Source organism: Erythrolamprus reginae, chromosome 10 (genome assembly GCF_031021105.1).
Source record: "Erythrolamprus reginae isolate rEryReg1 chromosome 10, rEryReg1.hap1, whole genome shotgun sequence".
In the NCBI taxonomy this organism is placed as follows: domain Eukaryota; kingdom Metazoa; phylum Chordata; class Lepidosauria; order Squamata; family Dipsadidae; genus Erythrolamprus; species Erythrolamprus reginae.
Window position 1 is genome coordinate 6,685,226 of NC_091959.1, and position 17,351 is coordinate 6,702,576.

At 41.4% G+C, this 17,351-nt stretch overlaps 1 protein-coding gene across 2 annotated transcripts; it reads right to left on the reverse strand.

The window, feature by feature from the left end:
- Positions 1-584: 584 nt before the first annotated feature.
- PCLAF (PCNA clamp associated factor) lies at positions 585-7,250 on the reverse strand. Of its 2 annotated transcripts, none has more exons than XM_070763461.1 (4): positions 6,897-7,250; positions 5,188-5,265; positions 3,170-3,335; positions 585-1,332 (listed from the first exon to the last, which is right to left on the reverse strand). In XM_070763461.1, exons 1-4 carry the CDS (start codon positions 6,946-6,948, stop codon positions 1,272-1,274), a joined length of 357 nt encoding a protein of 118 aa, XP_070619562.1. In that variant the 5' UTR covers positions 6,949-7,250; the 3' UTR covers positions 585-1,271. The 2 variants fall into 2 exon arrangements, with proteins under 2 accessions (XP_070619562.1, XP_070619561.1); XM_070763460.1 differs by lacking the exon at positions 6,897-7,250 and adding an exon at positions 6,190-6,256.
- Between the last annotated feature and the right edge of the window lie 10,101 nt (positions 7,251-17,351).

Consider the following 17,351-nt stretch of genomic DNA (forward strand, 5'->3'; position numbering starts at 1 on the left):
CAGTCCATTCTCTCCTTGAAAGCCTGCAGGGATGAAACTCCCAGAACTTCTGAAGTCAACTTATGTTCCATGGGTTGGTTGTTCTCCCTGTCAGGAAATTTCTCCTTATTTCTAGGTTGAATCTCTCCTTGATCAGTTTCCATCCATTGTTCCTTGTCTGGCTTTAGGGTGCTTTGGAAAATAGCTTGACCCCTTCCTATTCTCTGTGGCAACCCCTCAAATATTGGAAAATTGCTATCATGTCTCCCCTGGTTCTTGTTTTCATTAGACCAGCTATGCCCAGTTCCTGCAACTGTTCATCGTATGTTTAAGACTCCATCTTGGTTGCCCTTCTCTGCATTCAACATCTTTTTTATAATGTGGTGATCAAATATAATGGGAATTGTGGAAACCAATCTCAAAGCAGTTGAAGAATATTGGACCGGAATATACTGAAAGTGAACCTTTATCTTTCCCACTGCCAGAAAGTTCAATTTAAGGAAAGTATGAATACTCAAAATCTTTTAAAATCATCACGTAAGAACTAATTGTAGTCAGCACATAGACAAACCAGTTACCCAGATTAAAAACAAGGACAGCTGTGCTAAATTCAGTAAAACTGTGTTATACTTTTATTAGGCTAATTTCACAATTACAAATAATGTAGTAATTGGTTAATCGGAAAAGATTTTAACCACAGCCCCAATGCTGCAAAAGATGGAAGCAAACTGGAAAATCTTTAGAAGCATTAATATATCATTTCTAATATCAGCAATTCTGTGCTTCGTCTTGCTTTAGTAAGACAAGTTGGCCTATTCAAGCTATTATAGAGAGCCATGTTGAAATTCTACCATTCTGCCATTGTAATGAGATTCATTTCTTAGGCCTTGTTTCTTTTAAATCCAAAATAATTATTTCGTTCAACATTTTTCCAGTTTGCAGGAAAAAAAACACCTAGGTATTCAGCATAGCAACAAGCAGATTTTTTTAGAGGCATATTATTTAACACTGATTTGGCACATTCGTTAAGTGCTTAAAGAAGCAAAATGAATTTCGTACAAAGCATGTAGGTTACGAGTTAAGAATCATTAAAAACACTTAAGTATTAAGAGCGTTGTATCAATGACCAGACTTTTTTTTTTAGTCTGTCAACTTTCAAGTTATTTTAATCAACTGAATAGCATGCCAGATGCTTATAAGGACTCAGTTCAAACGGAATATATGCAATATATAATACAGCCTATACACAATGCTCTAGGAGCGCATGATCTGCTTGCAGATCCAGGATTAGATCACATTTGATCATCTTCAGATTCTTCCTGTTCCGTGGGACAAGGAGGCAAAGGACGTGTTCTGTCAATGTGGGGAGGAAAAAAATATAAATCAGCAATCGTTCATATTTCTAAAATTTCAGTAAAGTACCATCCGTGCCATAAGTTCGCCATCATTGATCTAAGTCAAGGTTTTTCCACTGTGGCAACTTTAAGCTTTATGGACTTTCAACTTCCAGAATTCCCTAGCCAAATCTTATGGGAGTCTCAGCCCACGCTAAGGCTGAGAAACAGTGAACTAGGTAATGCTGGAAACAATATTTTAAAAACAAATTTGCAAAAAGCAATGGAACGAAGCTTCACTGTGTGAAATAAATTTCCCAAAATGTTTGTCTCTAATAATTAATAATAATAATTTATTGGATTTGTATGCCGCCCCTCTCCGTAGACTCGGGGCGGCTAACAATGATAAAAACAGCATGTGACAATCCAATTAATAAAACAACTAAAAACCCTTATTATAAAACCAAACATACACACAGACATACCATGCATAACTTGTAATGGCCTAGGGGAAGGAATATCTCAACTCCCCCATGCCTGGCGGTATAAATAAGTCTTGAATAGTTTATAAAAGACAGGGAGGGTAGGGGCAATTCTAATCTCCGGGGGGAGTTGGTTCCAGAGGGCCGGGGCCGCCACAGAGAAGGCTCTTCCCCTGGGGCCCGCCGAACGACATTGTTTAGTCGACGGGACCCGGAGAAGGCCAACTCTGTGGGACCTTATCAGTCGCTGAGATTCGTGCGGTAGCAGGCGGTTCCAGAGGTAGTCTGGTCCAAAGCCATGTAGGGCTTTAAAGGCCATGACCAACACTTTGAATTGTGACCAGAAACTGATCGGCAGCCAATGCAAGCCACGGAGTGTTGAGGAAACATGGGCGAATCTTGGAAGCCCCACGATGGCTCTGGCAACTGCGTTCTGCACGATCTGAAGTTTCCAAACACTTTTCAAAGGTAGCCCCATGTAGAGAGCATTGCAGTAATCGAACCTCGAGGTGATGAGGGCATGAGTGACTGTGAGCAGTGACTCCCTGTCCAAATAGGGCCGCAACTGGTGCACCAGGCGAACCTGGGCAAACGCCCTCCTCGCCACAGCCGAAAGATGATGTTCCAATGTCAGCTGTGGATCGATACCCAATGAAAATCCGTTTTAGACATGGAGACCTCAAAACTCATGCTGCGCTGAGTGAACAAAACTTGGGAATTGTCATTTTCACTGAGCAGTAACTAAGGGGGTTAGATCAGGGGTCCCCAACCACCGGGCCACGGACCAGTACCGGGCCGCGGGGCATGTTGCACCGGTCCGTGGAGTCAGCAGCTGCCGGCCCTCATGCCGCCACCCCCTCCCTCCAGCGCTTCGCCTCCCGCCGGGCAAGAGGCCTCAGGAGGCAGGTTCTGCCGGCCACAGGACGATGGATGGGACAGAGGGGCGGGAAGGACCGAAAGGCTCAAGCCTCTTTTGGCTTCTGCCGTGGGGCGCTTTTGCGTTTTTGGCTGGGGGGAGGCAGGACGGCCAGCCTGACCCCCTCTCTCCAGCGCTTAGCTCCCGCTGGGCAAGAGGGCTTGGGAGGCAGGTTCTGCTGGCCACAGGACGATGGCGGGAAAGAGGGGCGGGGAGGACCAGCACCCCCATGCTTAATCCCACCCCCAACCACGCCCCTTTCCGCCCCCACTGGGCCATAGAAAAATTGTCTTGCTGAAACTGGTCCCTGGTGGAAAAAACGTTGGGGACCACTGGGTTAGATCAAGCGAGGCAGAAGTTTGAAAACATGCTTCACCAATTCTTCTACAGAACATTAAACCTCGAATACTGCGGCAGCTAGTTTTGCCACTTAGCAGTGTGAGGATAGCCATCCTTACTTCTTTCGGCGTTTTCCTATTTCGCTGCACCCGGGCTCCTCCTCCGAGTTGTGGTTCTCTTTTTCCCGATGATTTGGGCTTTGCCGGAAGAATTCTCCGATGCCTTTTTGCCAGGATGGAGTTGGCCTCACACATACCGGATTGCCTCCTGCGTATTTACTCTCCGCTGTAGGAAACAAACCAGGATTTATCAGTGCCCAGCCAAGAAAGCAAAAAATAAAAAAGTAACAAATCCAACTTAATGGTAGGCCTTGATTAATGATCATTATGGCAGCTCAAAGTTACCATCAGGGCGTCCAGCTGGAAAGCATTTTGAAATTCCCCTGATTTTCCCTGACATTTCCCTGAAACTTAGAAACATAGAAGAAGATTGACGGCAGAAAAAGACCTCCTGGTCCATCTTATTATTATTTTATTATTATTTATTAGATTTGTATGCCGCCCCTCTCCGTAGACTCGGGGCGGCTTACAGCAATGATAAAAACAATATATAATGACAAATCTAATAGTTAGAATCTAAAATAACAATAATACATTTAAAAAGTCTAAAAAACAATCCCTTAACTATTTCCTGTATTTTATCTTAGGATGGATATATGTTTATCCCAGGCCTGTTTAAATTCAGTGACAGTGGATATACCATGTCTGCTGGAAGTTTGTTCCAAGCATCTACTACTCTTTCAGTAAAATAATATTTTCTCACATTGCTTCTGATCTTGCCCCCAACTAACTTCAGATTGTGAACCCTTGTTCTTGTGTTCACTTTCCTATTAAAAACACTTCCCTCCTGAACCTTATTTAACCCTTTAACATATTTAAATGTTTCGATCATGTCCCCCTTTTTCCTTGTGTCCTCCAGACTCTACAGATTGAGTTCATGAAGTCTTTCCTGAGACGTTTTATGCTTAAGACCTTCCACCATTCTTGTAGCCCGTCTTTGGACCCGTTCAATTTTGTCAATATTTTTTTGTAGGTGAGGTCTCCAGAACTGAACACAGTATTCCAAATGTGCTCTCACCAGCGCTCTATATAAGGGGATCACAATCTCCCTCTTCCTGCTTATTATACCTCTAGCTATGCAGCCAAGCATCCTACTTGTTTTTCCTACCGCCCAACCACACTGCCCACCCATTTTGAGACATCATACCAAACGGCTAAGCCATGGAGAAATATTGGTAGCTGAGGAAGCAAGGTGTTGCCACAGTTAACTCATTTTTTCTTGACTCTGCCAGGCACTCACTGCTCACAGTCACTCATGCCCTCATCACCTCGAGGCTCGACTACTGTAATGCTCTCTATATGGGGCTACCTTTGAAAAGTGTTCGGAAACTTCAGATCGTGCAGAATGCAGCTGCGAGAGCAATCATGGGCTTCCCCAAATATGCCCATGTTACTCCAACACTCCGCAGTCTGCATTGGTTGCCGATCAGTTTCCGGTCACAATTCAAAGTGTTGGTTATGACCTATAAAGCCCTTCATGGCATCGGACCAGAATATCACCGGGACCGCCTCCTGCCGCACGAATCCCAGCGACCGGTTAGGTCCCACAGAGTTGGCCTTCTCCGGGTCCCGTCGACTAAACAATGTCATTCGGCGGGACCCAGGAGAAGAGCCTTCTCTGTGGCGGCCCCGACCCTCTGGAACCAGCTCCCCCCAGATATCAGAGTTGCCCCAACCCTCCTTGCCTTTTGCAAGCTCCTTAAAACCCACCTCTGTTGTCAGGCATGGGGGAATTGAAAAAATTTTCTCCCTTCCCCCTAGGCTTATAGAATTTATACATGGTATGTTTGTTGGTATGATTGGTCTCTTAAATTGGGGTTTTTAAGATTACTTTTTAATATTAGATTTGTTACATTGTTTTTTATTGTTGTTAGCCGCCCCGAGTCTTTGGAGAGGGGTGGCATACAAATCTAAATAAACTAAACTAAACTGTAATCTGAAAATCACCAGCGGCCTTCAACTTTTGTCCAGAGCAGCATTAAAGCCAGTCATATATGAAGTCCATTTTACATACTCACCTTTCCTTGATGTAGGAGGCGAACTAACATTAGCCCGTGCAGACCCCAGCGCCTTCCGAGGAGCCCTAGCAGCTACCACTGGCATAAAGAAAAAATGAGAGGTTATTTACATTTATAATGCCATTAAGTCCAATTGTCTAGGTGACAGACCAATTGCTCTTTTTACAATCCACAAAGAGGAGGTCACTTTTTAAAAAAAAAATGCAGGAGTTAAAACAGCAACAAAGGCGAATGCCCTACTCCAAGGTGTTTCCAGTCTACTCTAAGCAAATGGAAGTTGATTGGATGCTGTTGCTCCACATTGTGTGAAAGCAGCCCAAAACAAACCCTTCATCTTTTGTCTTCTTGAATTAAAAGTCAGCACCTCGTTTCCTTTAAGGAGGTTTACAGGTACCACAAAAAGCTGACTTTTGTGTATTTCATCACAGCAGCCAGTGCTAGATAGGGCTACCTTGGATTTTATTTATTTTTTTCCGAACGCCATCACTCTACTAAACAAATAATTCTCTCAACACTGTCAGACTTTCTACTAAATCTGCACTTCTATTCTTCTAGTTTTTCTCATCATTCCTTTCACCCATTTCCTCCCATGTTGACTGTATGACTGTAACTTTTTGCGTATATCCTAAGATTTTCATTAATATTGCTTCTTCGTTGCTTATTTGACCCCTATGACAATCATTAAGTGTTGTACCACATGATTCTTGACAAATGTATATTTTATTTTATGTACGCTGAGAGCATATGCACCAAGACAAATTTCTTGTGTGTCCAATCACACTTGGCTAATAAAAAAATTCTATTCTATTCTATTATTGTTGAAAGGGGCCCCAAGGGTCATCAAGTCCAACCCCCTGCTTAAGCAGGAAACCCTACATCTCCCCAGCCCAATCTCTTCTTGAAAATGAAAGTGTTCCTCCATTTCAAAGGGCCTGCACTGGCAATACACATCCTGCATTCAAGCAACATTATCATTTAATGGCCTAGGCACCCTATACTAACTTCTGCTGCCTTTTTCATGGCTTTCTGTGTCTTCAATCCAACTTAATGGCCTAAACATGGTTAAAACCCATCCCTTTTAGAAGGAAGATGGAATAATGCAAGGCAGCTGTTTCAAATTTAATTCATACACATGCTTTTAACCAGGAGGCTACAAGGCAGCTATAGTTAGACTACAGGTTAGTCTCTTCCCTTCCCGTGTGAACCTAACTTTTTTTAAGCAGTTGGAGACCTTATGCAAGAAGGGCTAATTCTGCATCCTGGTTAGCTCTGCATCCCTTAGTTCTGTATCCCACTTAATTCTGCATCCTGGTTATTTATTTTACTGGATTTCTATGCCACCCTTCTCCCCAGACTCAGGGCGGCTTACAAAAATGGGAATAAAATACAATACAGAATATAGTAGAAGAAACCCAACCTAATATTAAAACCCCAGGATATAAAAACCAGACATTCACAATCAATCTAATTCCAATCATATAATCACATTCTCAACCGGAGCAAGTTCTCATCCCGTTAGTTCTGTGTCCCACTTAATTCTGCATCCCGGTTAGTTCTGCATCTCAGTTAATTCTGCAATCCGGTTTGTTCTGTACCCCACTTTATTCTGCATCCTAGTTATTCTGTAGATCAGTTAACTCTGCATCCCAGTTAGTTCGGCATCCTGGTTAGTCCTGCATCCCTGGTTAATCATGTGCAAATGCTGTTACCTTTCCGATAGGCCCCAGCGGTGCCTCCGCAGTTCGCCTTGGTCCGCACCATGCCCGTCCTTTGCTGTTGCACCAAAGTAAAAAAAAAACCGGAATACTGTAAAACGAACAGGCAAAAAGGCAAAAGGCGCAACTTTCTTGCAAGCTGCAACTTCCTTTACTGCCGCAATATTCGGGCTTCCCGCGCGCGCGCCGCGCTCCCATTGGCCGAGGCGGAGGCGGCCAGCGGCCAATCAGGAGCCAGCCCGCGACTTTCAACCGCGGTTCGAAATTCCAGCCGCCTCCGTTTTTCTTTCGCTGCCCCGGAGCGGAGTCAACTTTTGGGCGGGAGGCCTCGAACGCCGCAGATGGAACGAACCGAACCGGGAGAAGTTTGCTTTTGGGCTCGTCTGAATCGAGAGAAGAGCGAATCCGCCTATGGCAACCGCAATTACACGTTGTTTTTTGAATTAAATTTAATTTATTTATTGAATCGTTTATTTCAATTGAATTGTTTATTATTGATAAAATAACAAAGCAAATCTAAAGGAGCGGGGGAGAAAAGGAGATTTAAAAAGTGGAAGAAGAAAAGACCAATGCACGACGGGTCCTCCGCCTCCCTGGAGTTATAAAGAATGGAATCAAGAGATGTTAAAAATAAGTGTAACACACCGACATATACTGTACAGTAAACTGACCAGGCTGCCTGAGTTTCTACGGTGCTGCACTAGATAACCATGTTTTTGCCCAATGTTTTATACGAAGCCACCTTTGTATTGACCAGGACAGCCTGATCAATAATACCAAAGGTAATCCTGCAGATATATACAAACATACACATACACACACACCCTTCAGTCTCGAAATACCATGCTCTGGATATACATACACTGCTCAAAACAAAAATAAAGGGGACACTTGAACAACAACATAACTCCAAGTGAATCAAACTTCGGTGAAATCAAACTGTCCACTTAGGAAGCAACACTGATTGACAATCAATTTCACCTGCTGTTGTGCACATTCAACTTTGTATAGAACAAAGGATTCCATGAGAATATTTCATTCAGGTCTAGGATGTGTTATTTGAGTGTTCCCTTTATTTTTTGAGCAATATATATAATATATATATGGCATGCTTAAGTGCACCATTGTGCCTACCATCCCTATCTTACTGTCCTATTATAATTTAACTGTACCTACTTATGTTTATGTTTATAAAAATACCTGCTACCCTGTCATGTTTTTGACTAAATAAATAAATGCAATATATATAGAAAAATGAGTAGAACCACAGCCCCTTGTTTAATTCTGCAATTCTCAAAGAGAATTCCTTCCTTATCTTTTAAGGCCCACTACTGATCACCCAATAAACATCTTTCAAACCTTTTTTCTGTTACCTATCTGGAAAGGTAAACAGTGACATTCCACACCCAATCAAAGCTTAATTAGATTTACAATACAGCCAATCTAAACCCATCAAGCCTTGGTTGAAAGTGATAAAAAGGCAGCTTACTTCTGCAGCTTCATACATTATCATGATAAAACCCTGGAAGCTTAATTGGTGTTAAGCCACTTGAGTTCCATTGTCATTCACCAGAAGCTAAAAACCACTGCTGTGGTTAGTTTGTTGATTGAGAAATGTGTCACAAGCATCTTCCCAGGCCTAGCGCCAATGTTTAAAGGAAAGTGATTGATACAGTGATTGTCTAATATTTATTTTTTTTAAATACATTTTAATCAGATTTTCATTGTAGCCTATGAGAAACAGACCAACAGATCTTCTACCCTCCTGTTTTAGCCAGTACATCTGATGGAAAAATATTTTATTTATTTATTTATTTATTTATTATTTAGATTTGTATGCCGCCCCTCTCTGCAGACTCGGGGCGGCTCACAACAAAATAAAACAATTCATGACAAATCTAAATTATAGTTTAAAATATTTTAAAACCCCCATTTACTAAGCAAACATACATACAAACATACCATGCATAAATTGTATATGCCCGGGGGAGATGTCTCAGTTCCCCCATGCCTGACGACAAAGGTGGGTTTTAAGGAGCTTACGAAAGGCAAGGAGAGTAGGGACAGTTCTAATCTCTGGGGGGAGTTGGTTCCAGAGAGCCGGGGCCGCCACAGAGAAGGCTCTTCCCCCGCGGCCTGCCAACCGACATTGTTTAGTTGACGGGACCCGGAGAAGGCCCACTCTGTGGGACCTAATCGGTCACTGGGATTCGTGCGGCAGCAGACGGTCTCGGAGATATTCTGGTCCAATGCCATGAAGGGCTTTAAAGGTCATAGCCAACACTTTGAATTGTGACCGGAAATTGATCGGCAACCAATGCAGACTGCGGAGTGTTGGTGTAACATGGGCATACCTAGGTAAGCCCATGACTGCTCTCGCAGCTGCATTCTGCACGATCTGAAGTTTCCGAACACTTTTCAAAGGTAGCCCCTTGGTGGGGTAACTACCCATCAACCTCGCTTTCCATGCCTTTCTTTTCATGCTAAATCAGCAGCTGTCACACCACATCCTTTGTCACCAAAAGGTACTGTTTAAACTGTGTGAAGAAGCATTTCCTGTAAGCAACTGTTGTAAACTAGTCAAGGAGAGAAGCAACCTAGAACAAAGGAGAAATGGGACAATTAGAACAATTCATCACTGGAACAACTGACCTCCAAAAGTTGTGAATCCTTCAACACTGGTAGTTTTCAAGAAGAGATTGGATAACCATTTGTCTGAAATGGTATAGGGTTTCCTGCCTGTAAAGTGAACTGGACTAGATGATCTCCAAGGTCCCTTCCAACTCTGTTATTCTATTCTATTCTAAATCCATCCCTACACAAACTATAGTTATATATATATATATACGGGACCCAGGGGAAGAGCCTTCTCTGTGGCGGCCCCGGCCCTCTGGAACCAACTCCCCCCAGAAATTAGAACTGCCCCCACCCTCCTTGCCTTTCGTAAACAACTTAAAACCCACCTTTGTCGTCAGGCATAGGGGAATTGAGATCCTCTTTCCCCCTAGGCCTTTACAATTCTATGCATGGTATGTATGTATGTATGTTTGGTTTTTATATTAATGGATTTTTGATCATTTCTAATACCAAATTACTATTGTACACTGTTTTATTGTTTCTTCATTGCTTATTTGACCCCCTTGACAATCATTAAGTGTTGTACCACATGATTCTTGATAAATTTATATTTTCTTTTATGTACACCGAGAGCATCTGCACCAAAGATAAATTCCTTGTGTGTCGAATCACACTTGGCCAATAAAGAATTCTATTCTATTCTATTCTATTCTATTCTATGGTTTGGTTTCTTTGTTGCTTTTCCTCTTTTTCAGAGTCTCCGGAGAAAAGAATTGGCTTCAACCAAGATTTTATTTTGCCAATCTATAGGGTTGTTTTTAGCCCTTACGAACTGTGTGATGCAGTTCTAATATCAGTGTTAGGTAATTTTATTTTAATCCTCCTTCCCAATGGAGCCTAAAGTAGAATTTATATTTCATTACAGAAACACAGAGGCTGTCAGGGTTCCAAGTAACACCCCCAACACAATAAGACTCCGAGGCTTGAGATTGCTCAAAGTTCCATTTTATTAGCGATGTCCTATTGGCACATCTGGGAAAACCCAAATCTGAAAGCTTCTGGCTTTTTTCCCACCCAAAACAAAGTTCAAGTCCCTGCCCAACACCCGCAGATCCATTACAAGATCCAATCAGTCACCATCCAAAACTGAAGATGCCTCCCAGTTACATCAATGCAGCTGCAGGGCACAGCGGCCTTGACTTCCTGGAAAGAATGTTGTTTTGACTATATAGCATCCGAGCTCCATACAAATCCCTCCTCCCTTTTTCCCATAGTAAAACATGTGGCAGGCCTGATTGCTGAAAGGTAAAAAGACGGCTTCCGGGTCTGACCTGTATTTTGAAGTCAGCATTATTCAACGTTTTTAGGAATGATCTAGATCAGTGATGGCGAACCTTTGTTTCCTCGGATGCTGAAAGCTGTGTGTGTGTGTGTGTTATTGCACGTGTGCCCACACCAGTGGTGGGTTGCTACTGGTACAGTAGGGGATGGTGCATCGATAGAAGCTGCCAGATCGCGCAGTTTGTGTGCAGCAGCTACGGTGCCAATCCTATGAACACCACCGTCTTTTTTTATTTTATTTTATTTTATTGGATTTGTATGCTGCCCCTCTCCGTAGACTCGGGGCGGCTAACAACAGTAGTAAACAGCATATGACAACCCAATATAAACAGTTAAAAACCCCTATTGTAAAACCAACATACATACAGATATACCGTGCATAAAATTGTAAAGGCCTAGGGGGAAAGAGTATCTCAATTCCCCCATGCCTGGCGGCAGAGGTGGGTTTTAAGAAGCTTACGAAAGGCAAGGAGGGTGGGAGCAATTCTAATCTCTGGGTGGAGTTGGTTCCAGAGGGCCGGGACCGCCACAGAGAAGGCTGTTCCCCTGGGTCCCGCCAAGCGACATTGTTTAGTTGACATTACCCGGAGAAGGCCCACTCTGTGGGACCTAACTGGTCGCTGGGATTCATGCAGCAGAAGGCGGTGCCTGAGATAATCTGGTCTGGTGTCATGAAGGGCTTTATAGGTCATAACCAACACTTTGAATTGTGACCGGAAACTGATCGGCAACCAGTGCAGACTGCGGAGTGTTGGTGTAACATGGGCATATTTGGGAAAGCCCATGACTGCTCTCACAGCTGCATTCTGCACGACCTGAAGTTTCCGTATTTTTGCTTTGTATGCATATGGGGAAGCACAATTTTGCAAAGGGATGCACGAGATTTTGCTAATTTTTTCTTCTGTGCATGCGAGACCCAGGGGAAGAGCCTTCTCTGTGGTGGCCCCGACCCTCTGGAACCAGCTCCCCCCTGGAGATTAGGATTGCCCCCACCCTCCTTGCCTTTCGTAAACTCCTTAAAACCCACCTCTGCCATCAGGCATGGGGGAACTGAGACATCTCCCCTGGCCTATATACCGTAGTTTATGCATGGTATGTTTGTGTGTATGTCTTGCTTTTAAATAAGGGTTTTTTAGATATTTTAATTATTAGATTTGTTATTATATATTGTTTTACTATTGTTGTGAGCTGCTCCGAGTCTACAGAGAGGGGCGGCATACAAATCTAATAAATAATAATAATAATAATAATAATACTGTAATAATAATAATAATAACTCTACCAAGATGTCCTGATTCAATATAATAACGTAAGATAAAACTATTGAAAGCAGAATTTAAAAGAGTTTAAGTTTTGTTTTTATAAGCTAAATTGTTTGTTTCTGTAAGCTAAACTATTGGGTATCGGTATGTTAAATCGGGATGGAATTTAAGTCGATAAGGATACGCTGAGATATTGTGAAAATATGTTGCAACTGTGTTGAAACCTTGAAGAAGAAACTGAATCAATGGTTACCAATGTAAATGTAGCTAATAACGTTGAACGCTGTCTCCTTTGGAAGATAACTTTTGTTTCATTAAACTCAGTAAAATTTATAGCATTGATAAAAAGAATGTATCACGATAGAAAGGAATGCTTTTGTAATTTGTTACCCATCTCATCAGAAAAACTGATGGAGAATGGGAGGGGGTTCTTTGTAATCAGGGTATATTAATCCGGTTCTCGCTTCTGTATTATTGAATAGATTTGCACAAACACTTAAAATTCTTCAAAGTACTGTCCTTGGGTCTCTACACATTTTTTTCAGCGACTCTGCCATGACCAGTATGCGCCCTAGAAGTTGTCTTCGGGGACCTCTCACAAGGTCTTCGTCACAGCTGATTGGATCTCTTCTGTGGATGAAAATCGTTTAAAATGATTAAAGAGAATAAAACTTTTCTATTCTCTTTGTCCGAACATCTCTGGAATTTATTTTCATAAAAATCCAGCAATCACTATCAAGGGGAAAAAAAGACCTATTCATAGACAATAATCAATAAATAAGCTAAAATTTATTTATATTTATTCATTTAATTAGATTTCTATGCCGTCCTTCTCAACCGACTCCCGACAGCAAAATGCTGAAAAAAGGATTTTTAACAAAAAAAAAAGGAACTCAATTATGAACAGTCTTTATCCTACTAATACTTGTTGGGGCTTTTTAGTTATTAATGAAAATGCTTCAAGAAGGGGAAGAACCTCAGAAAACACCCTTTGCTTTCTATATTGCCTAATAGCTGCCTGGAGACCTCCAATAAGCCCTTCAGTCAGCAGTTTAACCACTGAAAGAGGCAATCTCCTTTTGAAGGATTTAAAAGCAAATTGCCTTTGCTGATTTTCAAGGTTGTCTGAGAAGATAAGATCACTTTTTAAGGGGCGGACTTCAGTACTCTTCCTCACTTCCTGCAGGGTACAGAAATAATGTAGTTGCTCTAGCGGAGTGTGGAAGAAACATGAAGGTAAGAATTAAAGAGAATTTTTTAAATTTCTTTCTGGTTTTCCTCTTAGGTATCATAGTTCCCTCTAAGCTGAGCAGTGAGCAATCGCTCACTTAAAAATCATCATCAACTCAGAGTTTTCCAAACCTGCCCAGAAGCCGAGAGGGAAAGAGTGAGAGGGAAGGAGAGAGAGAGGAAGAGAGAGAAACAGATAGAAAAAAGAGAGGAAGGAAAAGAGAAAGAAAAAGAATGGGAGTAAGGAAGAGAGAAAGAAAATCAAAATCTAGTTTGAAACTAGCTCAACTACGGTATTTAAGTGGCATTTTGATATTGATAGAGTTGCCCTATTATGAGCTCACTGTTATAGACACACAGTACAGTATTTTATTTTGAAATTATCTGAGGCAAAACAGGGTGGGTTTTTTATTTGTTTGTTTGTTTGTTTGTTTGTTTATTATTTCTGTGCCGCCCAGTCCCGAAGGGACTGCCGCTCAGACACTATACTTTTCTGCCCACCCCCCAAAAAATTAGAGGGAACACTGTTAGGTATGTTGTGATTTTTACTGTTCTTCAGATGCATTCATTCCAATCCCTGCAAGATTGTTTCTTTCCTATGCCCGGTTTTGTCTGGCTGCATTTTCACACACATGCTCTGCAAATTCTAGCATTGTCAGGTCAGATGTTTTTGGGGATCTGATTCATGTTCTGCTTTATGTGCCTTAATACTTAATGGGGGAGTGGGATCCAGAAAGGTAGGTAGGTTTTCTTGGGAGTGGTGGTGGGGAGATAGTGTTTTTGCATCAGGTTACTCACTTTGGATTAATTATCTGTCCTTTTCAAACAACTCCTTAAAATATACTTGCTTGAAAGATTTCATTGGCAGAGTCCCTGGCTTACCAAGCTTTAAACATCCTGTTATCAAAACTCAAGTTTTATTTGAACAGAAATGGTGTAACTTATTTTAAGTTTCTTTGGGAAATAAATGTATTTTATTCTTAAACTTCAGAAGAAAATGATTTAGGGGTAGTGATTTTTGACAGTCTCAAAATGGGTGAACAATGCAGTCAGGCGGTAGGGAAAGCAAGTAGGATGCTTGGCTGCATAGGTAGAGGTATAACAAGCAGGAAGAGGGAGATTATGATCCCGCTATATAGAGTGCTGGTGAGACCACATTTGGAATACTGTGTCCAGTTCTGGAGACCTCACCTACAAAAAGATATTGATAAAATTGAACGGGTCCAAAGACGGGCTACAAGAATGGTGGAAGGTCTTAAGCATAAAAAGTATCAGGAAAGACTTCATGAACTCAATCTGTATAGTCTGGAGGACAGAAGGAAAAGGGGGGAAATGATCAAAACATTTAAATATGTTAAAGGGTTAAATAAGGTCCAGGAGGGAAGTGTTTTTAATAGGAAAGTGAACACAAGAACAAGGGGACACAATCTGAAGTTAGTTGGGGGAATGATCAAAAGCAACATGAGAAAATATTATTTTACTGAAAGAGTAGTAGATCCTTGGAACAAACTTCCAGCAGACGTAGTAGATAAATTCACAGTAACTGAATTTAAACATGCCTGGGATAAACATATATCCATCCTAAGATAAAATACAGAAAATAGTATAAGGGCAGACTAGATGGACCATGAGGTCTTTTTCTGCCGTCAGACTTCTATGTTTCTATTCCTATATGGAATTTATCTGGTTTTATATTCATCCGTCTTGTGAATATTGTGAATATTGCCAGCCCTTCTTATCTATTACTTTCTTTGTGACCTTTGGGAAAGGTAGTATTAAGTTTTATTCTTTCATGTATTTGCAGGTCAAGTTGAATGTAAAAGATCCCAATTTTCTTAACCAATAGATAAGAAGAAACAGTTTATTATGTCCTGCGTTAAATGTTAGCCTCCATAAAGTATCTCCATAATTTCTTACTGAATTACTTTTCCATTGTCATAAGAGGTTAACTGAATTTATTCCTCTGGCTTTAGATGCGATCTCTTTTCTCCCCCATCTTTTTTTTACTCTGCCCTAGTTAGCTATTGTCTCTCCTCTGCCTCCCTCCCAGCCTTCCCCCTCTCTGAATAGTTCCTGTTTTGTTTTGTTTTTTTAAAGTAGCTGGCTAACTTTTTATTTACATTCTAACAGAACCATAAGATGTCCAGTATTTTTTGGTAACAGCTGTTCCATATCCTGGACCTTATCTAGAGTTGTCTTTTGTATTCCCATGTTGGTAATCTCAATTTTGTTATCTTCCATTCTTTCATAACTCAGAACTATGTCACATAAAAGTTTTTAAACTTTCTTTAACTTCTAAAAGCTTATCCGTAAATATTTGCATTCTGAGACATTTGTTATTAATATTTTAATCTGTATTTTAGAATAAACTCTTAAGGAAAAAAGATGTAGTATTTAATTATTTTAATTCTTTTCTGCTTAACCCTGTAGTTCCCTCTAGTGTTCATCTACAACAGTGGTTCTCAACTTGGGGGTTGGGACCCCTTTGGGGGTCAAACGACCATTTCACAGGAGTCACCTAAGACCATGGGAAAAGACAAATTTCCCCTGGTGTTAGGAGCTAAAGTTTCTATTCTGGTGCCTTGGAACATATGTTTACAATCAGGGGTTCACAGTGGGGGTGTCCCTCTGACCTTCCTGCCAAACAGCTTAAAGCTCTGTTGGGAGAATTGGTGCTAGACTTATGGTTGGGGTAACGACAACATGAGGAACTGTATTAAGGGGTCACGGCGTTAGAAAGATTGAGAACCACTGCTCTATAACTTTCATCAAGGCTCAGTTGCTAACATGGTTTTAGCTTTGTTTCAGTTGTTTCCTGCCTTGAGTATACTTATTTTTCAAATTGTACAGCAAAATTAACCCATATTCCAAGTCACGCGTCTGCCATCTAAATTTATTTATTTTATTTTATTTTATTTTAATCTATCTATCTATCTATCTATCTATCTATCTATCTATCTATCTATCTATCTATCTATCTATCTATCTATCTATTGGATTTATATGCCGCCCCTCTCCGAAGACTCGGGGCGGCTAACAGCAATCATAAAACAGCATACAATAATAATCCAATACTAAAAACGATTAAAAACCCCTTAATATAAAAAACCAAACATACATACAAACATACCATGCATAAAATTGTAAAGGCCTAGGGGGAAAGGGAATCTTAATTCCCCCATGCCTGGCGGCAGAGGTGGGTTTTAAGTAGCTTACGAAAGGCAAGGAGGGTGGGGGCAATTCTAATCTCTGGAGGGAGTTGGTTCCGGAGGGCAGGGGCCGCCACAGAGAAGGCTCTTCCCCTGGGTCCCGCCAAGCAACATTCTTTAGTTGACGGGACCCAGAGAACACCCACTCTGTGGGACCTAACTGGTCGCTGGGATTCGTGCAGCAGAAGGCGGTCCCTGAGATAAATGGTTCTACAATGGTAGAAACAACTTAATTGTAGCTAACTCCATGCACCATACTAATTGTGGGTAAAGGAATAGCAGTGTCTTGATTCACTCCAGTTGTGTGGATTTACAGAACACATAAGTGTTCTGTATAATGCATAAGTGCACCAGAGTGCCTTCCGTCCCCTGTCCTAATGTTTCTCTTTTACTAGTATCATGTATATAAATATTACTATATCTTTGTATACCACCAATACGTACTTGACAAAACAAATAAATAAAATAAACAAATTAAACCATAAACCAACATGTACATCACATAAGATTGTAGCCCTAATACAGTATATAATTGTTCTAGTGCAGGGGTAGGCAAACTTGGCTCTTCTATGACTTGTGGACTTCAACTCCCAGAATTCCCGAGCCAATCATGCTAGCTCAGGAATTATGGGAGTTGAAGCCCACGTGTCATAGAAGAGCCAACTTTGCCTACCCCTGTCCTAGTGAACATAGCTACCTGAGGGATTCTGCTAGTTGAAGTCCACAAGTCTTACAAGTAACCAAGTTTCCACACCATTGCTTTAACTTTAAGGCCGCTGTACTGTAGGATGAGCACCGGAACTAGAAATACGCGGCCACCGTTGCCCAGC

Excerpts from the sequence above, each read along its gene's own strand:
- PCLAF (XM_070763460.1), bottom strand. The coding sequence starts at position 6,247 with ATGTTTAGGCCATTAAGTTGGATTGAAGACACAGAAAGCCATGAAAAA. Across the intron at positions 5,266-6,189 it reads CCATGAAAAAGGCAGCAGAA|TGGTAGCTGCTAGGGCTCCT; the intron begins GTTAGTATAGGG and ends TCTTTATGCCAG. Across the intron at positions 3,336-5,187 it reads GCCTCCTACATCAAGGAAAG|CGGAGAGTAAATACGCAGGA; the intron begins GTGAGTATGTAA and ends TGTTTCCTACAG.